The 21285-nt window shown below is 45.9% G+C and overlaps 1 protein-coding gene across 1 annotated transcript in view; it reads left to right on the top strand.

Annotated features, from left to right (window-relative positions):
• The first annotated feature begins 4963 nt into the window (after nt 1-4963).
• Nucleotides 4964-21285, top strand: part of LOC149328904 (venom metalloproteinase antarease-like TserMP_B) — a 47445-nt gene continuing 31123 nt past the window's right edge. Inside the window, exons 1-4 of the mRNA XM_089559735.1 lie at nt 4964-5050; nt 9277-9348; nt 9887-10008; nt 14016-14065. Of these exons, the coding sequence (XP_089415861.1) occupies nt 4964-5050; nt 9277-9348; nt 9887-10008; nt 14016-14065 (331 nt within the window). The remainder of the gene's footprint in view (nt 5051-9276; nt 9349-9886; nt 10009-14015; nt 14066-21285) is intronic.

The following is a 21285-nucleotide window of genomic DNA, read 5'->3' on the forward strand; positions in this document are numbered from 1 at the left end:
TCAGATGTAAAAGGAAAGATGGAGGCAAACCAAAATTTGAGCTTCGGACTTAGAAACGAGCCGTATTGTTTCTCTAGCCCGATGGGCAGAGTGATTCATGGTTTCGGCGGGTTCGTATTGCCATACCTCGACGATGTTGCCATTTTTTCGGTCCAAATGATTTCAAGGGGACCAATCTGATTTTCATTATTATTGCTGATTATTAAGTTCTCCTGCTATTTTGATGTGTTGATACTTTGCAAAATGGTTGTTTGAACCTTGTGTACCAGATCGTACGCATGCCTCTTGTTGCAGCGGAAAAAAATGGGGACAGCAATTTAGTTAAGTTGATTTGGATTATGGCTTTGTCTGGTGTTTGACGGGAGACAGAGGGCACTTGCTCGTTTTGGGTGCTGCCTTTTGCCGGTCGGTTTTGTAGTCTGCAGAACGACCAACCATGACCGGTGGCGAGAAGCAAGGGGTTGGGAACGAGAGCAGCGAAGCTGATCGAGGTGCCTTGGCGACAACGCTGTGAGAAGAGATCCTGGTCCGGCGAGTGGGACCTGGTGCACGTGAAGTTACCAGAACGTGAACTTGGAAGAGCCTGAGAAGAGGCGCGCCAGGCATCCGAGCCACGTGGAAGCAGCTCGTCTTCCCGGCGCCATATCTGATGGCGGGGGTGCTGTTATGCCGGGAAACCCGCCCGGATTCCAAATCTGCAGGGGCCGCAAAATTTCTGCTGCGAACGTCCCTTTGACAAGCCCTGGTGCTGCGCCGCAAGTCAACGCGCCCTAACGCTCCCTTGACAAGCCACGATGCTGCGCCGTAAGTCAGCGGGGTCTTAACGAGAAGGATCGGCGAGCAGCGTGCCTGGACACGTCGCTGGGTGCCAGACTACGAGGCGCCGGTTTCCCTTTCCCCGGGGCGTCACCGCGCGCGGCAAAATTTGAAGCGGGTGGCCGGCGCGGTCGCTGGTTGGTCCTTTCGGACTGCCGTCGAGTGCCGCCTTTGGATTGGCCAGTTCTGAGGGGCCACCGTTCCTCAGGCTATAAAAGCCCCACCGCTGCAGCTTGGGAAGTGTGTGAGAGAGTGACCGAGTGACCGACCCACCGTGAGTCGAGTGCTGCTCACGAGTGGAGTCGGATGGTGTGACGCGTTGGTGTTTCGCTGATCGTCGCTGTGCGAGAAGAGTCGCGTTGTGTAGCTCTCGGCCCCCGTGCCGATGTTGCACTATGTTATGCCCTGTACATAATGTATAAAGCGTTTTCTTAGTCTCACCGACGCCTGACTCGGAGTCTTCGCTACCGCTAAAGGTGGATTCACACGACGGACCGCTTCACGGACCAATCGGTCACGTGATGTCTGACGCGCGGTTCCCCCCGTCCGCGGCGAGCATTCACACGACGGGAGGAAGCAGCAGACGACAGCGCGGACGAGCCAGTCGGATTGTCGCATTGTCGGCGTAATCGTCTCTGTGCGTATCCCACAGAGCGGGCAAACTTTCCACAAGGGCAAGAAAAAAAAAGGTTGCGTCATCTGTGAACCTAGAACCGTACGAACAAGACGCGCTTTGGCTGTTAGAAAGTTCGCCAAGTGGTTCCATCTTCGCAGCTGTCAACAGGACTATGTAGTTTTTCGCGCTCTCATGTACTTTGGTTCGACCAGAGGCTTGTATTGGATTTTGTAAGCTTGCTCGTTGCCAGACTAAACAGTTTAACCGCTACTGCTTTGAGAGTCACGGCCAAGGATCTCAAGCAATCCGAAGTGTGAAAAGGTCTCTCGGCCATATCACGAATCGCTGCTCGCGAGTGAAGCGGAGCAGCGGGAATCAGTGACGTAGGGTCACGTGATGCCCATCCGCGAGGGCACTTCGCGATTTGGTCCGTCGTGTGAATCCAGCTTAAGAGAGCTGGCAACGCTCAGTCACGAAACGGGTGGCGAGCGCAACGGGACCACCTCTATGGCACAAGGAGCAGACGCGCAGTCGCGGCAAGCAAATCCGCAGGAAAAACCAGGGCGGAAGCTTCTGCTCGTCGTTGCGCTGTACATCGAGGCTTCAAGGGTCAACGCAAACAAGCAACAGGAAGCATATAGGTATAATCCATCTGCTACTCCATTTATCTACTGCACCTTGGGGGATTCCGCTAGACATTTAACGAACACTGTTCCCGCTTCGAGTTATTGATCAATTCGCTCTCGCCCTACCATAACCTTTCCTTCCCGGTTACTCAGTTGGTAGAGCGACTGCTCCGCTGAAGCGGTGGTCCCGTGTTCGAATCCCGGACCAGGACGAATTTTTCTTTAACTGCGACGTTTCTGAGAAAGCTGGTAGCTTTCCTTTGTTGCCGTAATGCTGCACTTGTGTGGACGTCAATGAGTAATTACTTCCTTATTACAAATCTACTCCACCTTGGGGGATTCCCATAGACATTTGACCGAAGCTGACAGTTATGGTGCCAGGTCGAACTGTACCATTGGTTGCAAGGCACCGCTGCCCGTCAGCGACGAATGCGGCGCACGAAGGATTCTCTGAAGGCTTAGGCTGTGTGAATGAGCTCACCACAGCACCTGCAGTGCCGCCTGGTAAGCGCGGAAGCCGTTGGATGCACATGCGCAGGGCCCCAGACTTCGGTCCAGCGAGAGCATTCAAGGACACCAGCGATAATTGGCGTTGATAGACGACGGTAGGGCACGCAAGATCATGCTGCCGCTGGTGTTGCAGGTGAAAAACCCAAGGTTTGCAACGTATCGCAACGTGACCTCTGAATGCGAGCGTGAGAGGCGTGAAAATGTATTCAGCCACGCGAGGTCGATCTGCGATACACTGGTGCTAACAGAGTGCTCAGACCGCTTGTGTCGCGAATCCCGAAGGCCGTTCTAAACGCGTTTGAATTGTGTGCCACGTACAGCAAGTGTGTGGGAAATGGAAAGCTGCATTTCTTCTCTGTCTCCGTCGTCTACGAATCCGCCAAAGCCGCCGCATCTGCCGCCATCAAATACCGTCTTCTTAACAGCGTCTTGGCAGCTTTCTATTACCTGAGCACATCACGCAGCGAAGCGCAGCCTACGCATAAATATCCTTTTTTTTTTAGTGATCAAGGCCAATTATTCAAAGACTGTTCGAAGCCCAGCCTATAAAATGCTTTACTTGATGAACACTCAAGATCACTGACTCTCGCATGGCAGTCATTTTAGTCTGTTTTGTGCGGATATTTTGGGCGCTTTCTAATTTGCCTTACGGCGGCAGTTCTCCGTACTGTTATTTATGGAATCGGCCGATATAGAGGGAGCATAGTGAGTTTTCTTTCTTTCTGCTTAGTAAGGCTGTGTAGCTCGTAAGAGGGGGAAATCTGACTGTGCGGCCTGATCGTGCACCCCCCCCCCCCCCCCCCCCCCCCGCCAACGGATCCGGGCCGGTGTAGTTTCGGCTACGAGGCTTTGTTCCGGTGCAATGCCAGCAGTGGGGATGGGACGGCCGGGACCCATCCTCTGGGGATGCAAAACCCCATGGGAGTGGCAGCGACTCCCAGGCGACTGTGAGGGCCAGTCGCGCGCGTGAGGTCCGATGCATGAGCGGTGGCAGGCCTGGGTTCATACTCAGGATGGACCCGCGAAATCCGGCACGGAAGGCATGTCAAAACATCAAAAGGCTTCAAATACATGCTATCTCCTTCCGCATGCGGGCGCGTGCAAGATAGTGTCCTTTTACGAGTTATACAAAGAATAGGTGGGGGCAACCTGAAAGGAAATAAAAATAATAAGCATCTGCCTGCACCACATACGTACCAAAGGCTTAACCCAATTCGAAAATAAAAGAATAGGCCCGTAGGCAAATTGTATTTTCAGCACCGGTAGGTGGAAAAGTAAAAAGAAAAGGGAAAAGCTGCTATAGCGACCCTCAGCCGGGGGAGCGGGCCCGTGGAGACTCCCCTGATCTGCCCTGGGAAGTAACGGAAGGGGTGGATAAATGGATGGGATGAATGGTTGTAGGGAATGGGTTGGAACAAAGGCTGTGAATGGGGACAGCGAGATATTCTTTTATTTTCGAATTGGGTTAAGTCTGTTGTACGTATGTGGTGCAGGACGAAGCTCATTATTTTTATCTCCTTTTCGGTTGCTCCAACCTATCTTTGCATAACTCGTAAAAGGACATTATCTACCTCAGCTTTATTTTGATGTGTCGGAACGGAGTAAATTTCTGATTTTCCTTGTAAGGCGGCATTTATTTCGAAACGTACGATCCACGCGTTTCCTTAATAAATTCGTCAAATAATGAAAGCTGTCCTTCTTGTTTGAGAGATGCCAGGCGTCAGTTTTAGCCCGGGAACATTTTGCAAGCGATTGAAGTAGAGCTTCTAAAAAATTATTCTACAGCTGCGTTTACCGGCTCATCGTTGGACTCAGCGAGAGCGGCTGTAACTTTGATTTCCCCATGGAGCCCTGCATTCCACCGTGAAGCCACCCTCAGGTGGCATATTCGTCGCCCATCGCGGTTACAGTCTCCTTTCACGGTAGCTGCATTTTGGGTTCTTCCCGCGGCAGCTACCTTCCGGCTGCGCATTCCTGCGCTCTTGCCATAACCTTCAAATCCACTAGGCCACCCGCCACCCTTTATTTCTCTCCTCCTTCTAGAACTTTCCCTCTACTTCCTCTTCTGGAAACTTGGGGAGGAATATTCCCGTCTTTCCCCTGTGCCTCCTGCCATGGTTCGAAGGTGGCAGCCATTAAAGGGATTTTAGTTGAAGTCATTCACCTTAGCGTAATTGTATTCTTAAGATTGAAATAAATTGAAATTTTTTCATGTAATTAGGGTCGTAGAGGTGAGGCACTATATTCCACTGGAGAATTGAGGCCTATATAGCTAAATTACAAGAGCTTTCGCTGTCAAACAAAATGCTACATTCGCATTACGTCTAAATACTCCATTTTTTCAGGTTTCGCGAATAGGACAAGGAAGGAACGGCCAGGAAAGTTCCTCGTAGAAATGTGCATGGTTACAGATGCGGACTACAGTAATGAATTTAATACAACCGAGGACCTTGTTCAATACTTGATTCTCATGTTGAATGCGGTACGTATAGTTCTTTTCTTTCTTTCTCTCTTTCTTTATTTTGAAGTACGCATGTAATTACACAAAGACACTCAAGGATCCTTACCCACAGGCTAGTCGTGGATCCCAAAATGAATACAAATAAGTCTACTGAAGATTCAGGAGAAAACAAAAACACAGATTTTTCGGTGTAGAATGAAACAATTGCAATGCAAAATACAATACAAAATACAGTACAAAATAAAGACTGAAACACTATCGTGTGACATACATATAACCAAAGAAAAAATAAATGTCATTCTGCATTCATATTGCCACCTTCAAAAGATTAGTAGTATTATGCCACGCCACAGACGCATATAGTGTCGCTTCACTGAGACGCTTCTGTTTGAAGGAAAAAATTCGTCAATGCTCTAAATGTATTAGGTGAAGATATGACTGAGCATGGGATAGCATTCCAAATTTTGACACCAGAAAAACGGAGACATCGATGACCATAATGATTGTTAGATATTGGAAGCAAGAACTTTCCATGAGCCGCTGAGCGAGAACTGGACGGAGGAGCCTTGTATGAAACTAAAGGAAAGGTGCTAGGGTTGCAGATAACATTAATTACAAAAAATGCTAAACGATAGTCTCTGAGGTTAGTTTGTGGCATAATGTTATTTTGTTTAAATAAAGGCTGTGATGGGGCTCTAGGTGCAACAAAATTGATCATTCTAAGAGCCTTCTTTGCAGTCTTACTACGGGATCAATATACGATGGATACGTAAGGCCTCAGGCCTCAATACAGTATGCCAGCTGCGACTGAAACAAACTGAAATATAATGTTTTTAGCGTATTAGTCTGAAAATATTTAGATGCTTTCGCTAATGTATAACAAGAGTACGACAGCTTTTTACACAGGGCATCAATGTGCTGTTGCCAGTTGAAATCTTTATCCACGATCACTCCCAAGTATGTGATTGCGTCAACTTGCTCAAACTCATCAGCTCCAATATGCAAGCTGCAGGGTGACATGCACGCAGACTATGCGGTGATTTGAAAGTAATATATTTCGTTTTTTCAGTGTTCAGGGATAGACGGTTAGATTGGAAGCAGGTTTTAATGCATTGAAGCTCCTTATTAAGCACGGTTATACCATCCTCTATAGATTTGGCAGTAACTACCATAGCCGTGTCGTCCGCATACATGATGAGATGTGATTCCTCTGCATATACAGGAAGGTCATTCATGTAAAGAGAAAAAAGAATAGGTCCCAGAACCGAACCTTGTGGAATACCCATGAGCACTGTTACCAAATCTGAAACATTGTCGTCAATTTGGACCCGTTGGGAACGATCGCATAAAAAAAATTCTAAGGAACTGCAACGCCAAACCTCTAAAACCAAGTCTTTCAAGTTTTTTGGACAGAATATCATGGTCCACGGTGTCGAAAGCTCTTTTTATGTCTAGGAACACGCCTACTGATACAAAATGTCTGTTAAGTGCGTCATTTACGACTTCGGATAGGGATAAGATTCTAGTAGTAGTAGATCTTTACTCCTGAAACCATGTTGATCAGTGCTCAGAATGGCACACTTCTTCAAAAAGTTCTTAATACGTTTGGCAAGCAGCTTCTCGAAAAGTGTGTTAAAACAACTTAAGACAGAAATTGGTCGATAATTGCTTAGATTATCAGGGTTACCATTTTTGTATACCGGGACGACTTTTGCTACCTTCAGTGCATCCGGGTATGTGGCGCTATAGAAGGACTTATTGAACAAAGAAACCAAAGTAGGCGCTAGAACTTCAATATTGTTTTTTCAATAACGACACAGGAATTCCATCTAGTCCACGCGCTTTTCCGGTCTCCAGTTGCCTACCAAATGATATAAGTTCATGACAGTTTATGTCATCATATCTGAAGCTGGATTCCTGCCATGGACGAAGAAAAAGAGGCTGCCCGCTTTGCGCTTTGGGGATCACATTATATACTGAGGACTTTGATGGATGTTTTTCTTGTAGACCAAATTATGACCGCCAAATGGAAACAGAACGCTGACTAAAGTCTCCTTACAACTTGAAAAAGCTTGGACCTATTTGCTGTTCTCAAACGAATGCGGATAGGATCATCTAAGGGTATAGCTCATTGGGCAACCGCGAAGTTGAAATTGAAAGTTTATTTAGGAATTCAAACAAAGTTACAAGCGTATACAGAGAAACATGCTGAAAAAAAGATCGCATGAGTGAATTGGAATTGAAGCGCTGGAGAGCGCTTCTAAAGACTTCTTAATGATTGCTTTTTTTATATATAATGTGTTAGTCTTAGGATTCCTGGACCTGTACGCTCTCATAGATCTGCAATTTAAGCGCACTTTTGAATTTAGTGCCTGGCCAGAAACAGGGAGGAAAACAAAACACTTGAAACTGTATTTATAACCTTAACGTGAAGCCCAAGCGAAGATTTTTTGCGCAAATCAACTTTCTACAGTTGGTTGCTCTTCCTTTGAATACAGTGCTGGGCTGTCCAGAACGGGCGCATTGGATGTTTATTGCTGCATTTAGTCGACGTGAGGAAAACAAACTATGCGTGAAAGGACGCCGATTGGTTCTGTGGTGAAAATTTTAGGAACAGGTTGTGTAGTATTCAAGAAGCTAGTCCTATATTTAGATCCATTAGCTAGAGCTTCCTTACCATAAGCATCATTTCATGTTCTATGCACGTCTCCATTGTCTGCATTGCGCTTCTGCATATCAGGCATGTGCCGGCGTGTCTCAGTTGGCAGAGAACGTTGCGTGAATTTAATAGGTCGTGAGTCTGGCTCCTGCCATCGGCATGTGGTTCCTTTCTAATCAGTTATCATTCAGCCAGAAAATAATTACACTACTGATTTCCTTTTGATAAGCGCCACAACGCAAATAAATGACGATTGATTTGCGTAGTTACGCCAAATGCGAACTAGGTGCGCTAGCAGTTGTTCAGTTCTGAAGTTTGGGTCTAGTGTTTTCGGATGGTACTTGTTTGGATAGCGATAATAGGTTAATGTCCTTATATGCCGAATTGGTCATTCTCCTTAGTGCTCACGAGCTAAAAAAAATTAAAACATATTCCATACTTTCCTTTGTTTTTGTGACTGCTGACATCTTTGATATCTATGTCATGCAACCATCTCAATTTTTATATTTGTTTGCTCAATTGCTGATGAGGGCCTCGGTTCTGACGCTCTAGATGCCATACGCAGCATAAGAGCGTTCTCGCAAAACTACTACCCTCACTATTCAATCACGTTCCAAGTTACGCTCGCTGTAAAACTGGGTTGGTTTGGCTTGGCTTGCAGTGGTTTTACGCCCCAAAGCGACTCACGTTATGAGGGACGCCGTAGTGAAGGGCTGCGGAAATTTCGACCACCTGGGGTTCTTAAACGGGCACTGGCATCACACAGTATACTGGACGTACTATATCCCTGCCTGTGGACGAGAGTGGCCCTGATAACTTCTGTCAAGCTCAGGCTATAGTGACCATGAATACCGCGAAAATGGAAGCTTCGGCAGTCGACGCCGTAGCTACGTTGGTACAGCACTGGCTCGGTACGCAAAACTCGAAGCCGTGAATTCGGACCATACCCGGCGGCGTGTCTTTCTTTCTTTTACTCTAACAAATTATCGTTCAGCCATGAATTGATTACATAGCTAATTTCCCATTATTAAGTACCAAAAAATTTAACTATAAGACATCTTTCATGTTTGCTTTCATTTCGGTGACTGTTCACTTCCGTCATATGCATATCACAACGAACACCTCATTTCACTACAACTGCCTTCTTAGAGCAACGTTATTATTCTCGCATATGTCAATGGTGCGAAATCTGCAAGTACAGTACTGCATTGCCGCTAGAATATTGCAAACTCGTATACAGTAAAGGTAAAGGGCATTTACAGAGCAGAATATTTAGGCACCTGTACGCCTTTTACTTTGATCGCGAAAGGAAGTGGCTGATTTATGATCTAGATAAAAGATGTAAATTTACTACTTTAAGTGTTTGTGTGAATATGTGCTTGTCAGTAAGTTTCACAATAACTCCTGAAATACAATTTGCAAGGAACATATTTTGCGAGATGCTGCACCTCCCTGTAAACCTTGAAGTTATTGAGCCGTAGAATATTTTCCACCCTCATCAGTTTAAAAAATTTGCTAATATGTCAATTGATGACTCACAATATCCTTATAAATGAGTAATAAAGCTTCTTATTTCTTGGATTCAAAGGTTGCTCTCAGTTTCATTGATATAACAAGTCCAAAAATACGCTTCCAACTTAACGAAGTATTTACAGATATGGTAAGTACATCCTTCGAAAGCAAAACTACTGTAAACTTTAAAATAGGCCACAGGTAAAATTTTTGTAAAGCTTATTTTTCGATAACTTTTTATAGTCACATATTCTGATTTATTCATTAAGCATGAACAGAGAACGATAAAAATGTAGGCATCCCACCAATAATATAATAGAACTTCCTGCATCGAAAGTGACCAAATGTTTTGTAAATTGCTTGTTATCAGCGCTTTACTGAAAACAGCAAACGTTTATTCAAGTTGCATTACATGTATACATATTCGTTAAATATGATACGTTCACTCATATGTTGAAGTCTGTATTCTAGGCTGAAATCGTAGTGTGAAATTTCTAATCGTCTTATAAGTTTGATCATTTCTCTGATCTTATGAACTTATCGGGCTAATGAAGAACCATCATATTCTATGACCCACACTGAAGGTTAATCGCAGTAGCCTACAAATCGTATATTGCTTACATTTAAATAATGCTTTGCATCTATTTAAAATTTTCACTGATTTTTGATTTTTATGTTTTCCTTAGAGTGATGAAATAATTAACAGCACAGAAGAGGCACCGGACATAGTCGTGACATTAGATATGATGAGAAACCTATCACATCGAGGTGCTTTCAATCGGTGTGACATTGCTTTCTTCCTATCAAGGTAAGGTAGGGATAAAGAACGAATTATGTAGTAACAGTCATAAGTACTTTGGCACAGAAATTTCACCATCCATTTTCGCTTCTCAAGACAGCTGCAGATTTAGTGCACCTTGGCAAAGTCGGGAGCCCTGCGGTTTCAATTGAGTAAAATTAATTTCACCTCTAGTATTATAAAAAGCTGCAAAATATACACGTGACTTCACGACCCGTGATGTTTAGGGAGCCTTTATTCAAAAACCAAAGTTGAGTTGCTCCCATTATGTCAGTGATAGGTGGCGTTGACTTCATGCAAAACATGATAAAGCATTCAACTTGCAATCTTGCCAAACAGATTTTTCATAACAGGCAGTGACCTATGAAATTGCAGGTTGCTGCTGAAATAATTCAAATACGTAAAACCAAAGGAATGTGTGAGAGCAAGTTCTCTGGTAGAGGGGGAGGAATTAAGAAATTTTCAACAAGTCTTTGCGTTTTGATTCATAATTGGAAAATAAGACATGGGAAAATAAAGAAAGCTCTTATATCCAAAATTTTTGCAGGCACACAATTATATAGAAAATGTACTGTCCTCGCAGAAATTGTCTTAATTAGCTACAAAGAAACGTCGGTAGCAAATGTTTTATGGCAGTGATGAGTGAATTAGACGCATTTAAGAAAGGTTTTATTGCTCATTTATTTAATGAACAAAGTGTCTGATTCAGAAGACCAGGAAAGTCTGAGAGAAAATAGGATGAGAAGCAAAGAGGAATTAGAAGTTGTGAGGAAGTCTATTTGGCTGTGTAAATCTTTCAATGCTTAAGCAATCTTTCTTTGTCGGGACATCGGAAAAGAACAACTTGTTAAAGAATAATCGGCAACACTTGACTCTGTTCTCTTAGCTTACGGTTGGTACCTGGAAATGCACTTGAAGTGGTTGCTGTGTATATGGTCTATTCTGCCAGTACTGACTGATAGTGCCAAAAATGAAAGTAAAAAAAAAGGTTGGTTGGTTGGTTTATGGGGTTTAACGTCCCAAAGCGACTAAGGCTATGAGAGACGCCGTAGTGGAGGGCTCCGGAAATTTCGACCACCTGGGGTTCTTTAACGTGCACTGACATCGCACGAGCACCGAAAAGGGCATCGATCTAAATTGAGAGCAGCGCACCAGCTCCTGAAAAGTAACGTCAGAGGTGACTTTCTGAGAGAGCGTGACCAGGAATGAATAAAAAGCAGTTGCCACGACTGTATCGTTTCTAGAGCGAAGTGGAACAAATGAATTTCGCATATATGAATTGTTTGAACAACGTAACCTTGTAATGACCAACAAGGGGAAGCTTTGGGCCAGTTGGTCATTACAAGTTGGAGAGGAGGAATAACCGCGAACTTGACAGGACTGAAGAGCGAGAAGAGGACAGGACGAGGTTACCGCTCGTCCTGTGCTCTTCTCGCTCTTCAGTCCTGTCAAGTTGGCGGTTATTCCTCCTCTCCAATTTGTAATGACCAGTGTGTTAGAGCTGTAGTGGTGTTGACATTGCAACGAAGTGTAGCTAGTAGTGAACGAGGGTAAGGGAGGTAGATGAAATTAGTTAATCTGCTTGAAGCAGGTTGCCCAAGCTTGCAAAGGACCGGATAGAGGAGTTATGGTTTGCCGTTCGATATACCTGCCCAGATGCTGATTATGTAACCGTTTATACCATGATGACTTCCCTATATGCCTGTGGACGTGTTCCAGTCGATGATAAATTTGATAAGATCTACGATAAAGGAGTTGATTCGCAAAGGAGAAAGCAGGAGATAAAGTTGGTCCAAGCATCGTCCTTCCATACAGCTCACTTACCAAATAACTTTCGAATGAATCAATGGAAGTTTCTAAATAAGTCGCTATTGATTCCGTCAGAAGCAATGGATTGCAATGGACGAAGTTTGTGCAAAAAACGACCAGAAACAAAAAATCGCACTAGCTCTAAAAACAAGCACGCTTCTAAATGCACGTCGGGAAGGCGCACATTGAAGGCAAATAAATAGTAGTGAATGATTTAGCGCAAAAAGTTGTATCCACCAGGCACTCTGGCAGTAAACTAAACATACGAAAGAAAACTATCTTTCACTGCAAGTAAAAACAAAACTATCTTGTCTCTAGTAAATTGACACCACGTTTAATACATAACTATAAAAGAGCGAAAACCAAAATTCGTTTTGTAAGGTTTTAGAACTATTTAGAAACAACTGATTTTAGAGCACTTGTCCTCGATACGACGGCTACTAAAAAGCCTACCAGATATGCTGTCATGTGGGTTTCTTTTCTCGACTTTCCCTGATTCACCTAAACCCGTAAGTTAGTGTGTCAAGAAACGAGAACACCATTGCCGCAGCGAGGGGGGGGGCGTCTATTTGAAAAGATTTGGATCCAATTGCTAAGTTCTCGTAATTCCACCGAGTGTTTTAGGAAAAATACCCTAGAAGCGTTCCCAATGTATACTATACGAATCTAACTTAGCATCGCGCTTGCTTTTCTTCGTGTACATTTAGAGATGAGCAGATAATCACCCATACATTAGGAGCAACCTTTATGTTTGGGTTACTACCGCATTTCCTGAGGTGCGACCAATAGAAAGTTCTTAATTTTTTCATAAAGAGAAGCCTCGCGAGAGAGCATAAGTTTTAGCACAGTTTAATGGAGGATTTCAACCGATCGCAGAGGCAATTTCTCTGGCTTTGGTGTTTTGCAGCTTGATAGAATGTGTTGAACTATATTGTGAAAGACGTCTGTAACGACGATATCGCCAAGACCAGTTGTTGGCGAGTTGGTGTTCATGGTGATCCATTATAACAGCTCGACAGCCGGGACAGATAAGAAGGGACACAACACAGCGCTGACTCACAACTAAAACGTTTATTTGTCGCCGGTCATGTATAAATACTGCCCTGGTGGCCGGTAAGGATACAAGCACGCTCAACTTTCGTCAGATTCAAAATCGACAGTACATCAGGCACGTGTCAACAGGCTAGTGTCATATGTGGGAAATAATGTCACTGCTACAGCATGCACAAGTTAACATTCACTATCAAGGTAACGATTTTCCTTACCTGACCGCGCTACAGAGGGAGTACTGATATATTCGCCTGAGGTCCTAGCTATTAGCATTTAGCCGATGTTAAATGTGCTATTTTTGTTGTTAAAAATTCTTTCTTAGCAAGTCACGGATATTTTGAGAGTATTGTTAACGGGTTCGGTACTGTAGAGTGGAACACACCGCGTATATAAGTGTCGGTAAAATCCACTCCGAAAGAAAAGCGGAAGTGTTCGTTAACCAAGAGGTCGACTTCTTTATGAAAAGTAGGCTTGCGGAAATGTTTTGTTTTTCTTCAGGAGAATGTGGCTAGTTTCCTACACTAATGTTCCTTTGCATAGGCATGACAGGCAGCGGTCGCAGCCGCGGCCGGTTAATTTCTTGAGGTGGTTGCATCGCGCATGGAAAAATTTTGCACGCCTCCACTTATAACATAAAAGAACACAACGCGCTTTGCCACTCATCTTAGTATCGCGAACTGTTCCAGGTTTTCTATACAACTTCTTCAGACTTGTTCTGTTGAATGTTTCATTCGAGAGCTTTATTTTGGAATGTCTTAACCGTCAACAGTTTCATTTCCTGATTTAAATGGTTCAATTGAAAAAATATTTGAACTCCATGTTAGCCTTTCTTGGCGTTAAAGATCCCCATTCCCGAGACCTCCCAAAATTATTCCCGAGACCACTACTACGGCACCTCTTTCTCTCTTTCTTCTTTCTCTGCCACCATCCTCCCTTCCCTTACGTTGCAGTTCAGGTGTCCACCGAGATATGAGAGACAGCTACTGCGCAATTTCCTTTTCTCACAAACCAATTAACAATTTGCCAATTTAACGCTTTCACAATTAACTGGGACAAACCGCAGTTGTGTTTTTTTGCGAGACGTTAGAAATCACTTTAAAAGCTGCTGCTAACTTACCTAATGTAATCGTTTGCCAATTTTCTGCCCTCTTCTAAAGGAAAAATTTTGTGACGGATAATAATGGCACGCCAGATCCCAGCGTATCTGGTAAGTTCCAATATTCCACTTATATTTTCAAGGTCACAGGGAAGCCTTCAGAACGCCTCATGCAGACACACCTAAGCACGTCGCAACGCTTCTCGAGCAGTTCGAAATTTATTGCTAACAAACCTAGTTCAGAAACCCTCAAAGCGGGATATGTCTGTATCAAGTACTTAAATTCGGCATGATCGTTCCCAGTGGAGACTTCACATGAGCCAGTGTACTTAACCCCGTCTATTACAGGCAACAAAACCAGCAACAAAAACCAGCACCACCAAACAACTTTGCTTACATAAGCTTTCTTCACGTAAAAAAATAAAAGTTTCATCACGTTTTCGGGGCTATCATTCGGTGGTCCTTTATTTTTATACTGAGCACAATTTGTTGGGCTCCTACCCCAGATACAGATACTTTATATGGATTAAGTCGAAATGCAAAAACAGCCGTGCGCTCTAGGTGTCAGTACACGATATTGCCACCTAGTATTGCCAGGTGGCGCATAGCTGACAACCACGAAGTAGGGCTCACGCTATGAGGGATCTGTCGCCATTGCTGCCTCAGCTTTCCTGACCTTGTCTGCCTTCTCGCTTGCGTGGTATTAAAGCAGCCATCGTCAACAAGCACGCTACAGTCTGGTGGAGTGTGCTGGGTAACCGTTAGCCAATGCAAGAGACCCGTCCAGGTAGCCGTCGCGCCCGCCCTGTATCGCTAGACACCCCGGTACATCGCTTCAGTCGGAGGATCCAGGGACTGTCTCCGGAGCTTGGACCATTAGATAGAGGCGCCATGGCGACTACCGCTCCTCCTCCTCTGCAAATCGCCGCTGCCACGTCCTCCCACTACACCTTGGAGACGCCGCGGGTTCCCAAGACGTTCCATGCGGAACTTTTTGAGGATGTGGAGGACTTGCTCCTTCACTTTGAACGCGTAGCTGCGTTTAACCAGTGGGACGACGGAGCCAAACTCCGCAATGTTTACTTTAGCCTCGAGGATGGTGCTTGCACCTGGTTTGAAAACCGAGAAGACGCTTTAACGTTTTGGCGAGAGTTCCGTCGTTGGGTGCTAGAGGCCTAGACCAGCGTAGATCGTCGCGAACAAGCTGCGCGTGCACACCGGGCAACAGCAGAGCACCGATGCGATGCACGCCGTTACAACCTTCGCCACCGACAGGTTGACTACAACCCCGGTGACCAAATCTGGGTGTGGACTCCTGTCCGTCGCCAAGGCTTGTGTGAGAAACTGCTCTGCCGCTATTTTGGCCCTTACAGAGTGGTACGGTGTGTAAGTGAGGTTTAACTATCAAGTGGCTCCGGACGGTGTTGCGCAACCCCGACACCGACAGCTCAGCTCTGACATTGTGCATGTTGTGCGGCTTAAGGCGTACTATACCCGGCGACGCAGACTTGTTGATGTCTTGGCTCGCTTCAGTAGCGGCACTTTGCTCCTTTTTTCTTTATTTTTTGTATCGTCGACAGCGCTCTTCTTTTTCATAAGGGGGGAATCATGCCACCTAGTATTGCCAGGTGGCGCATAGCTGACGACGACGAAGTAGGGCCCGCGCTGACAGGGATCAAACGCAATTGCTGCCTCAGCTTGCCTGGCATTGTCTGCCTTCCCGTTTGCCTTGTATTAAGACACCCATGAAAGACGAACAAGTCAGTGAGCTGTCGGGCTGTGCCCGCTCGTCTCTGCCAATCTTTGTGAATGTTTTGTGGTCGGTGTTGAACATTTGTGTTCAGATAACCTGCACTGCAACATCCTGGTATGATTCCGGCGGTGAGTGCGGCTCCGCCGGTGCCGCACCCGGTCTCAACACCTGAATGTTCTCCTGGCATTCCGTCAGGCCCAGCTCAGCTGGTCATACCTGCTGTGCAAGCCGTGCCTGCTGCCTCAAACGTGGTGCCCTGCAGCTACTCTTCTGCTCCGGCTGCATCAGGACCAGCATATCCAGACCCTCATGGACATCGCACCCCTGAAGATTCCAACTTAAGACGTTATCTGCCGTTACCTTCAGGTCAGGATGATTTTTCTGATTCGTCAGATTCTTCTACCATCATCTACATGGACACTACTGCGAAGTCCGAAGAAGGGTCTGAGAAATTTATTCATGTGCCTTCAAAGCGTCGTCGCAGCTCAAAGCGATCACTTTTGAGTGTAGACACTCCGAACGTAACTCAAACACCTAGGCACAGCCTTACAGTTGTCATCAAGCCAGTGCATTCTGGACACCGCATTACCCGCTTTAATCCATTGACATTGAGGCAAGGATTTGAATCTATATCTCCAGACGGTGTTCCTCAAGTTCCTCCCAACGAGCGTGTAAACCTTCTGGCAGTTGACACCCGTACAGCGCACGCTACAGAACGCGTTTTGCAAATAACAAGCATAGCTGGAGTTGCCGTTCAAGCCTATGAGCCCGGTCCCAGCAACTAAGGTGTTGGTGTCACCAAAGGTGCGCCCTGGATCTTCCTCAATCTGAGATTTACTCTACGCTGCTACAGAGAGCTCCGATCAAATCTGTTCGCCGGCTTGGCAATTCAGAAAACATCTGGATTGTATTTGCGACAGAATCTGCGCCGCAATACGTTATTCTCGGCTATAAAAGATACCGTGTGTACGAGTACATTCAAAAACCGCGCCAATGCACCAAATGTCAGTGATTCGACCATGTGGCTAGCGCTTATCGACTTGCCCTGCGCTGCTCCCGTTGTGGTGGGAGCCATGGCCGAAATGAATGTCCAAGTGCCGACACCCTTTGTCCAAACTTCGGGAAGCAGCATGAGGCGACGTTTATCCATTTCACTGCCCATCAAAGAGAGAAAATCATCTACAAATACAAGAACTCCAATAATAGAGATTATAAGACAGCAAAATCTGCTTTAATTGAGGAAAATCCGGGCAAGTCGCCTCAGAAGAAAATCATCGCAGGGGAAGAAAGCTCCTCAACAATCGGATAAAGATAAAGCGAATCACCTGCGCATTGAGGACATAGTATAGTTCCCTCCTCTTCCACCGCGCCAAAACGTTGAGCCACCTCTAATAGCGTGTACAAGTCTTAATACTCCACGGCAGCCGCAGTATGCACCCTGGAACCATTCGCGCGAAGGATCTATTCGCCAAAACTCCGACAGTACCAGTTCCCTACTGTGCTCGCTTGTTGAGGCCATCCACGCTTTTCTTACATCACTCTCCCCGCCGGTGGCACAGACCATCCTTACAATACTTGACTTCATTTCACCTCTACTTGCGCAATGGCAGTAGCAGTCAATAGACCAGCTACTCTCCCTAGCGTGCAAAGCATCCGTAACACGGCCACCATCTTTCAATGGAATGCCTTCTGCCTTCGTCCACGATTATATGATTTCCGACAATTTGTCTCAAAGCACCGTTTCCCGATTGCTGCCATTTCGGGATCTCGTCTGCGTACTAGCATTCGTCTTTCAGGCTATATCGTTCACAACTCGATGACCGGCACTGGCATCAGAAGAGTTCTTTTAGCTGTTCAGAAAGACGTCACCTCCATCCCACAACCGATACCTGCCGACTCACGGAATGAATATCTTGCAGCCACCGTCAAGATCATGGATCTGTCCTTCACAGTGATCGTGGAGTACATACCCCCGCGTGTCACATTTGACGTTTACCGCCTTCAAGATGTAGTACGCAGTACTCCTGCACCCCACATCATAACGGGCGATACAATGCATACCATTCTGCTTGGGGAGGCACCAGATCAACAGCCAGAGGACAACAGTTATTTGATTTTGCACAGTCTAACGATTTAACTTTCCTCAACAACGGCCAGGCAACTTTTTATCAAGGTGCAAGGTCCAGTGCCCTTGACATTTCTGATTTCTGCGCATCTGTCGTCTTCAGGAACTTGGAATGTAGACATAGAAACTCATGGCAGCGATCATCTACCTACGTACATTAAGGTTGGTGGTGCTTTTTTAAGTTCCGAGCGGCGTAAGGTACGCTACACGAATTCGGATGTTTTCTCTGACACAGTAGAGAAATTGCAGCTCTCACACCTTGATTATGAAAACTTCATTGATGCTGTAGCACGTGCTAAAACGACCAGCAGTAAAGTTATAACCCTATCAACAGTCTACTCAAATGTAGATGCTGAATATGAGCGACTTCGAGCAATTCGCCGTAGAGCAGAGAGACTAGCACGCACGACCAATAACAGAGAAGACGTCAGCGTTGCTAGGCGCGCACAAAAACATGTTCAGCGCCATTTGGAAAAACTCGCAAGACGGGAATGGCGATCCTTCTGCGCAAAGCTTGATCCCAGAAAGCCTCTTTCGAAGATTTGGAGCATTGTGCGCAGCCTCAGTAGTCAGCCGGCGCCATTAAATCCTTTTGAGTGCGTCGCTGTGAATGCGAATGTTTCTCGTCTCGACGCAGCGGAGGCTTTCTGTTCTGAGATAATTGCTCGTTCAACAGCCGTATCGGTGCCACTACCTCCCCAAAGCTTTATCTCTTCACCTAACACCGCCCTCCTTGACGAACCGTTCACTATGGATGATATTCATGCGGCTCTAGCAACTACCAATAAAAGATCCTGCCTTCGACCAGATGGCATAAGCTACACTACCCTCTCTCACCTGACAACTAGCGCCAAGGTTCAACTCCTCGCAGTTTATAACACCTCCTGGGAGTTCGGCCGCCTTGAAACGTGAAGGAAGCGTGCGCGTGTCATACCTATTCTCAACCCTGGAAAACCATCAACTGACTTAAACGTCTATTGTCCCATAGCCCTTCTTAGTTGCGTCGGGAAGTTGATGGAGAAACCGGTTACTCCCGTTTAACCTGGGACCTGACGAACAGGGGAATTTATCCTCCGACCATGTATGGTTTTCGGAAAGGACGCAGCAGCATTGACAAAGTTATTGCCCTTGCCAATTGTGTCAACGCAGCAAAGCAGTGCGGTCTATGACCATTGCAGTGTTTCTTGACGTGAAGGGAGCCTTTGATAGTGTAACACATGAGGCAATTCACTCTGCTTTACAATCAATTGGCATTACTGGACGAATGTATAACTGACTGCGTGACTATCTTCCCGAAAGATCGATTTTTATGTTAACAAGTGAAGGTGACACAGCTCCGCATCAAATATCTCACGGAGCATCTCAGGGGGGTATACTAAGTCCCACCCTTTTCAATCTCTCACTTGTTGACTTGGAAAAATACTTGCCACCGACAGTTGGAATCTCCCTTTATGCAGTTAACATCTGTATATGGTATTCCGGACGCAATAGGCGCATTGTGCATGCCCGTCTACAGAGGGCAATAGGCTGCATTGAATCATTCTTAAGCAAGCGCGGTCTCGCCATGTCGTCAGATAAAAGCTCAGCAATTGCATTGTCAAGGCGTGATCTTTCGCGCTACGTGCTGAAAGTTCCTGGTACTCCAATACCGTACATCACAAGCCATAAATTTCTGGGGGTAACGTTTGACAGGTCACTGTCATGGTCCCCACATGTGCAAGAGATGAAAGTCAAGCTCTGCTCTTACGCCTCTATTTTTCGTATCCTCTCCACCAGCAGAAAACGCTGTTCTACACCATGATTACTACGACTGCATGGAGCGCTCTGTGAAGGCCTTCTGCGCTACAGTCTCCCAGCTCTGGAGGGTATTTCGCAAACAAATATTAAAATCCTTGAAGCCATGCAAGCTAAAGCCTTGTGAATCTGTCTCCTTCCCACAAACCCCTCCACAATGGGTACTCTAGCTGAGAGCAGACTTCTATCGGCATCAGTGCTCTTTACCCAGGAGCTCCTTCGTGCCCAGGTGCGGTTTGTGGCTCGTGTACCAAACCATCCACTCGCTGAGTATTGCATGGAGGAAATTTTTAACATTCTCTCATCACAGTACCAGCGTCCTGTCACAACCTTCACCGCACCTTGGAGGTAGGCAGCATGGCAAATTAAGATCACAATCCCTGGTATTAAAAGAAACACAAACACCTTCAATCCTGCACTTAAATACTTTGCGCTTGAGCACATTCATAGTTGCTACAAAGCGCACCGCCATATCTACACTGATGGCTCTGTCATGTTCTTATCATCAGCGATTGGCGTCTGGATTCCGTCAACGTGCACCATAATTTCAGCGATACTCAGTCACCGCACCTCGACTACTGCTACCGAGCTGGCTGCTCTGTGTGTTGCATTTACTTACATCGTACAACAACCGCCAACAGCGTGGGTTATCTTCAGTTACTATAGCGCTGCACTAAAGTCGACAAATTCACCAGGAAGCCTTCAGGAGTAGATCGTCGATGACTTGAACAGGTTACACACCGAGGCCTGTGAGTTGCGTCACCGTGTTGTGCTTCAGTGGTTGCCCGCTCACTGCGGCCTCGCAGGCAACGATCGCGCTGATGGTGCAGCAAGATCGGCGCATGGCGACAAATCCTTGTTCCGACCCATACCCTTTTCTCGTAGTGATGGCGCGAGACTTTTCGCTACTAAATCCTGGCAGATGCAACGCTCTTTGTGGTGTGATCCGCGGCGTCAATACAGACCCCTCTTTCGCATCGACCCCGCTTGTGAATTCCGCATGCCACGCAATTTAGATAGACGTGACTGTAATTGCCTGCACCGAATTCGTCTGGACGTTGCCTTTACTAAATTCTATGTTTATAAAAATGGTGTGTCAAGTAGCCCTCTGTGCCCGACATGTGGTGTGCGCGAGAATACTCGAAACTTGATCTGCCACTGCCAAATCTTTAATACTCATCGCAATGCACCGTTAGGTGCTTTAGGACTTCGTCAGGACGACTCCGTGCACCTGGAGCATGTCCTTGGACCCTGGACTGATGCGACTTCGGCTGAGCGAGAGACAAAAGCTTTCTTAGTTTTTCTGAAGGACGCGGGTTTAGTGGACATACTTTGATTGTCATCTATGGGACACGGTTTTAGTGGACATACTTTCATAATCATGTGTGTTTGAGTGCGTGTGTTGAGTATGTTTGATGTCACCTTTTTTTTTCTTTCTCTCTCTCTCTCTCTTTCACCCTCATCTGGAGTAGTATGCCAGGCCTATAACCAGGCAGACCTCTCCATTATTCATTAAATTCTCTCTCTGTCTCTATCGCCAACAAGTACGTTACAATATATAGCGTTAGCTGGCCAGCATTTACCGACGGCCGTCCATGGAAATTACAATGGCACGCGCAATGACGGGATGTTGAACCTCGTATGTGCCCAAATCATCAA

This window comes from Amblyomma mixtum, chromosome 9 (assembly GCF_055824585.1).
Source record: "Amblyomma mixtum isolate Tamu chromosome 9, ASM5582458v1, whole genome shotgun sequence".
Classification (NCBI taxonomy): Eukaryota; Metazoa; Arthropoda; class Arachnida; order Ixodida; family Ixodidae; genus Amblyomma; species Amblyomma mixtum.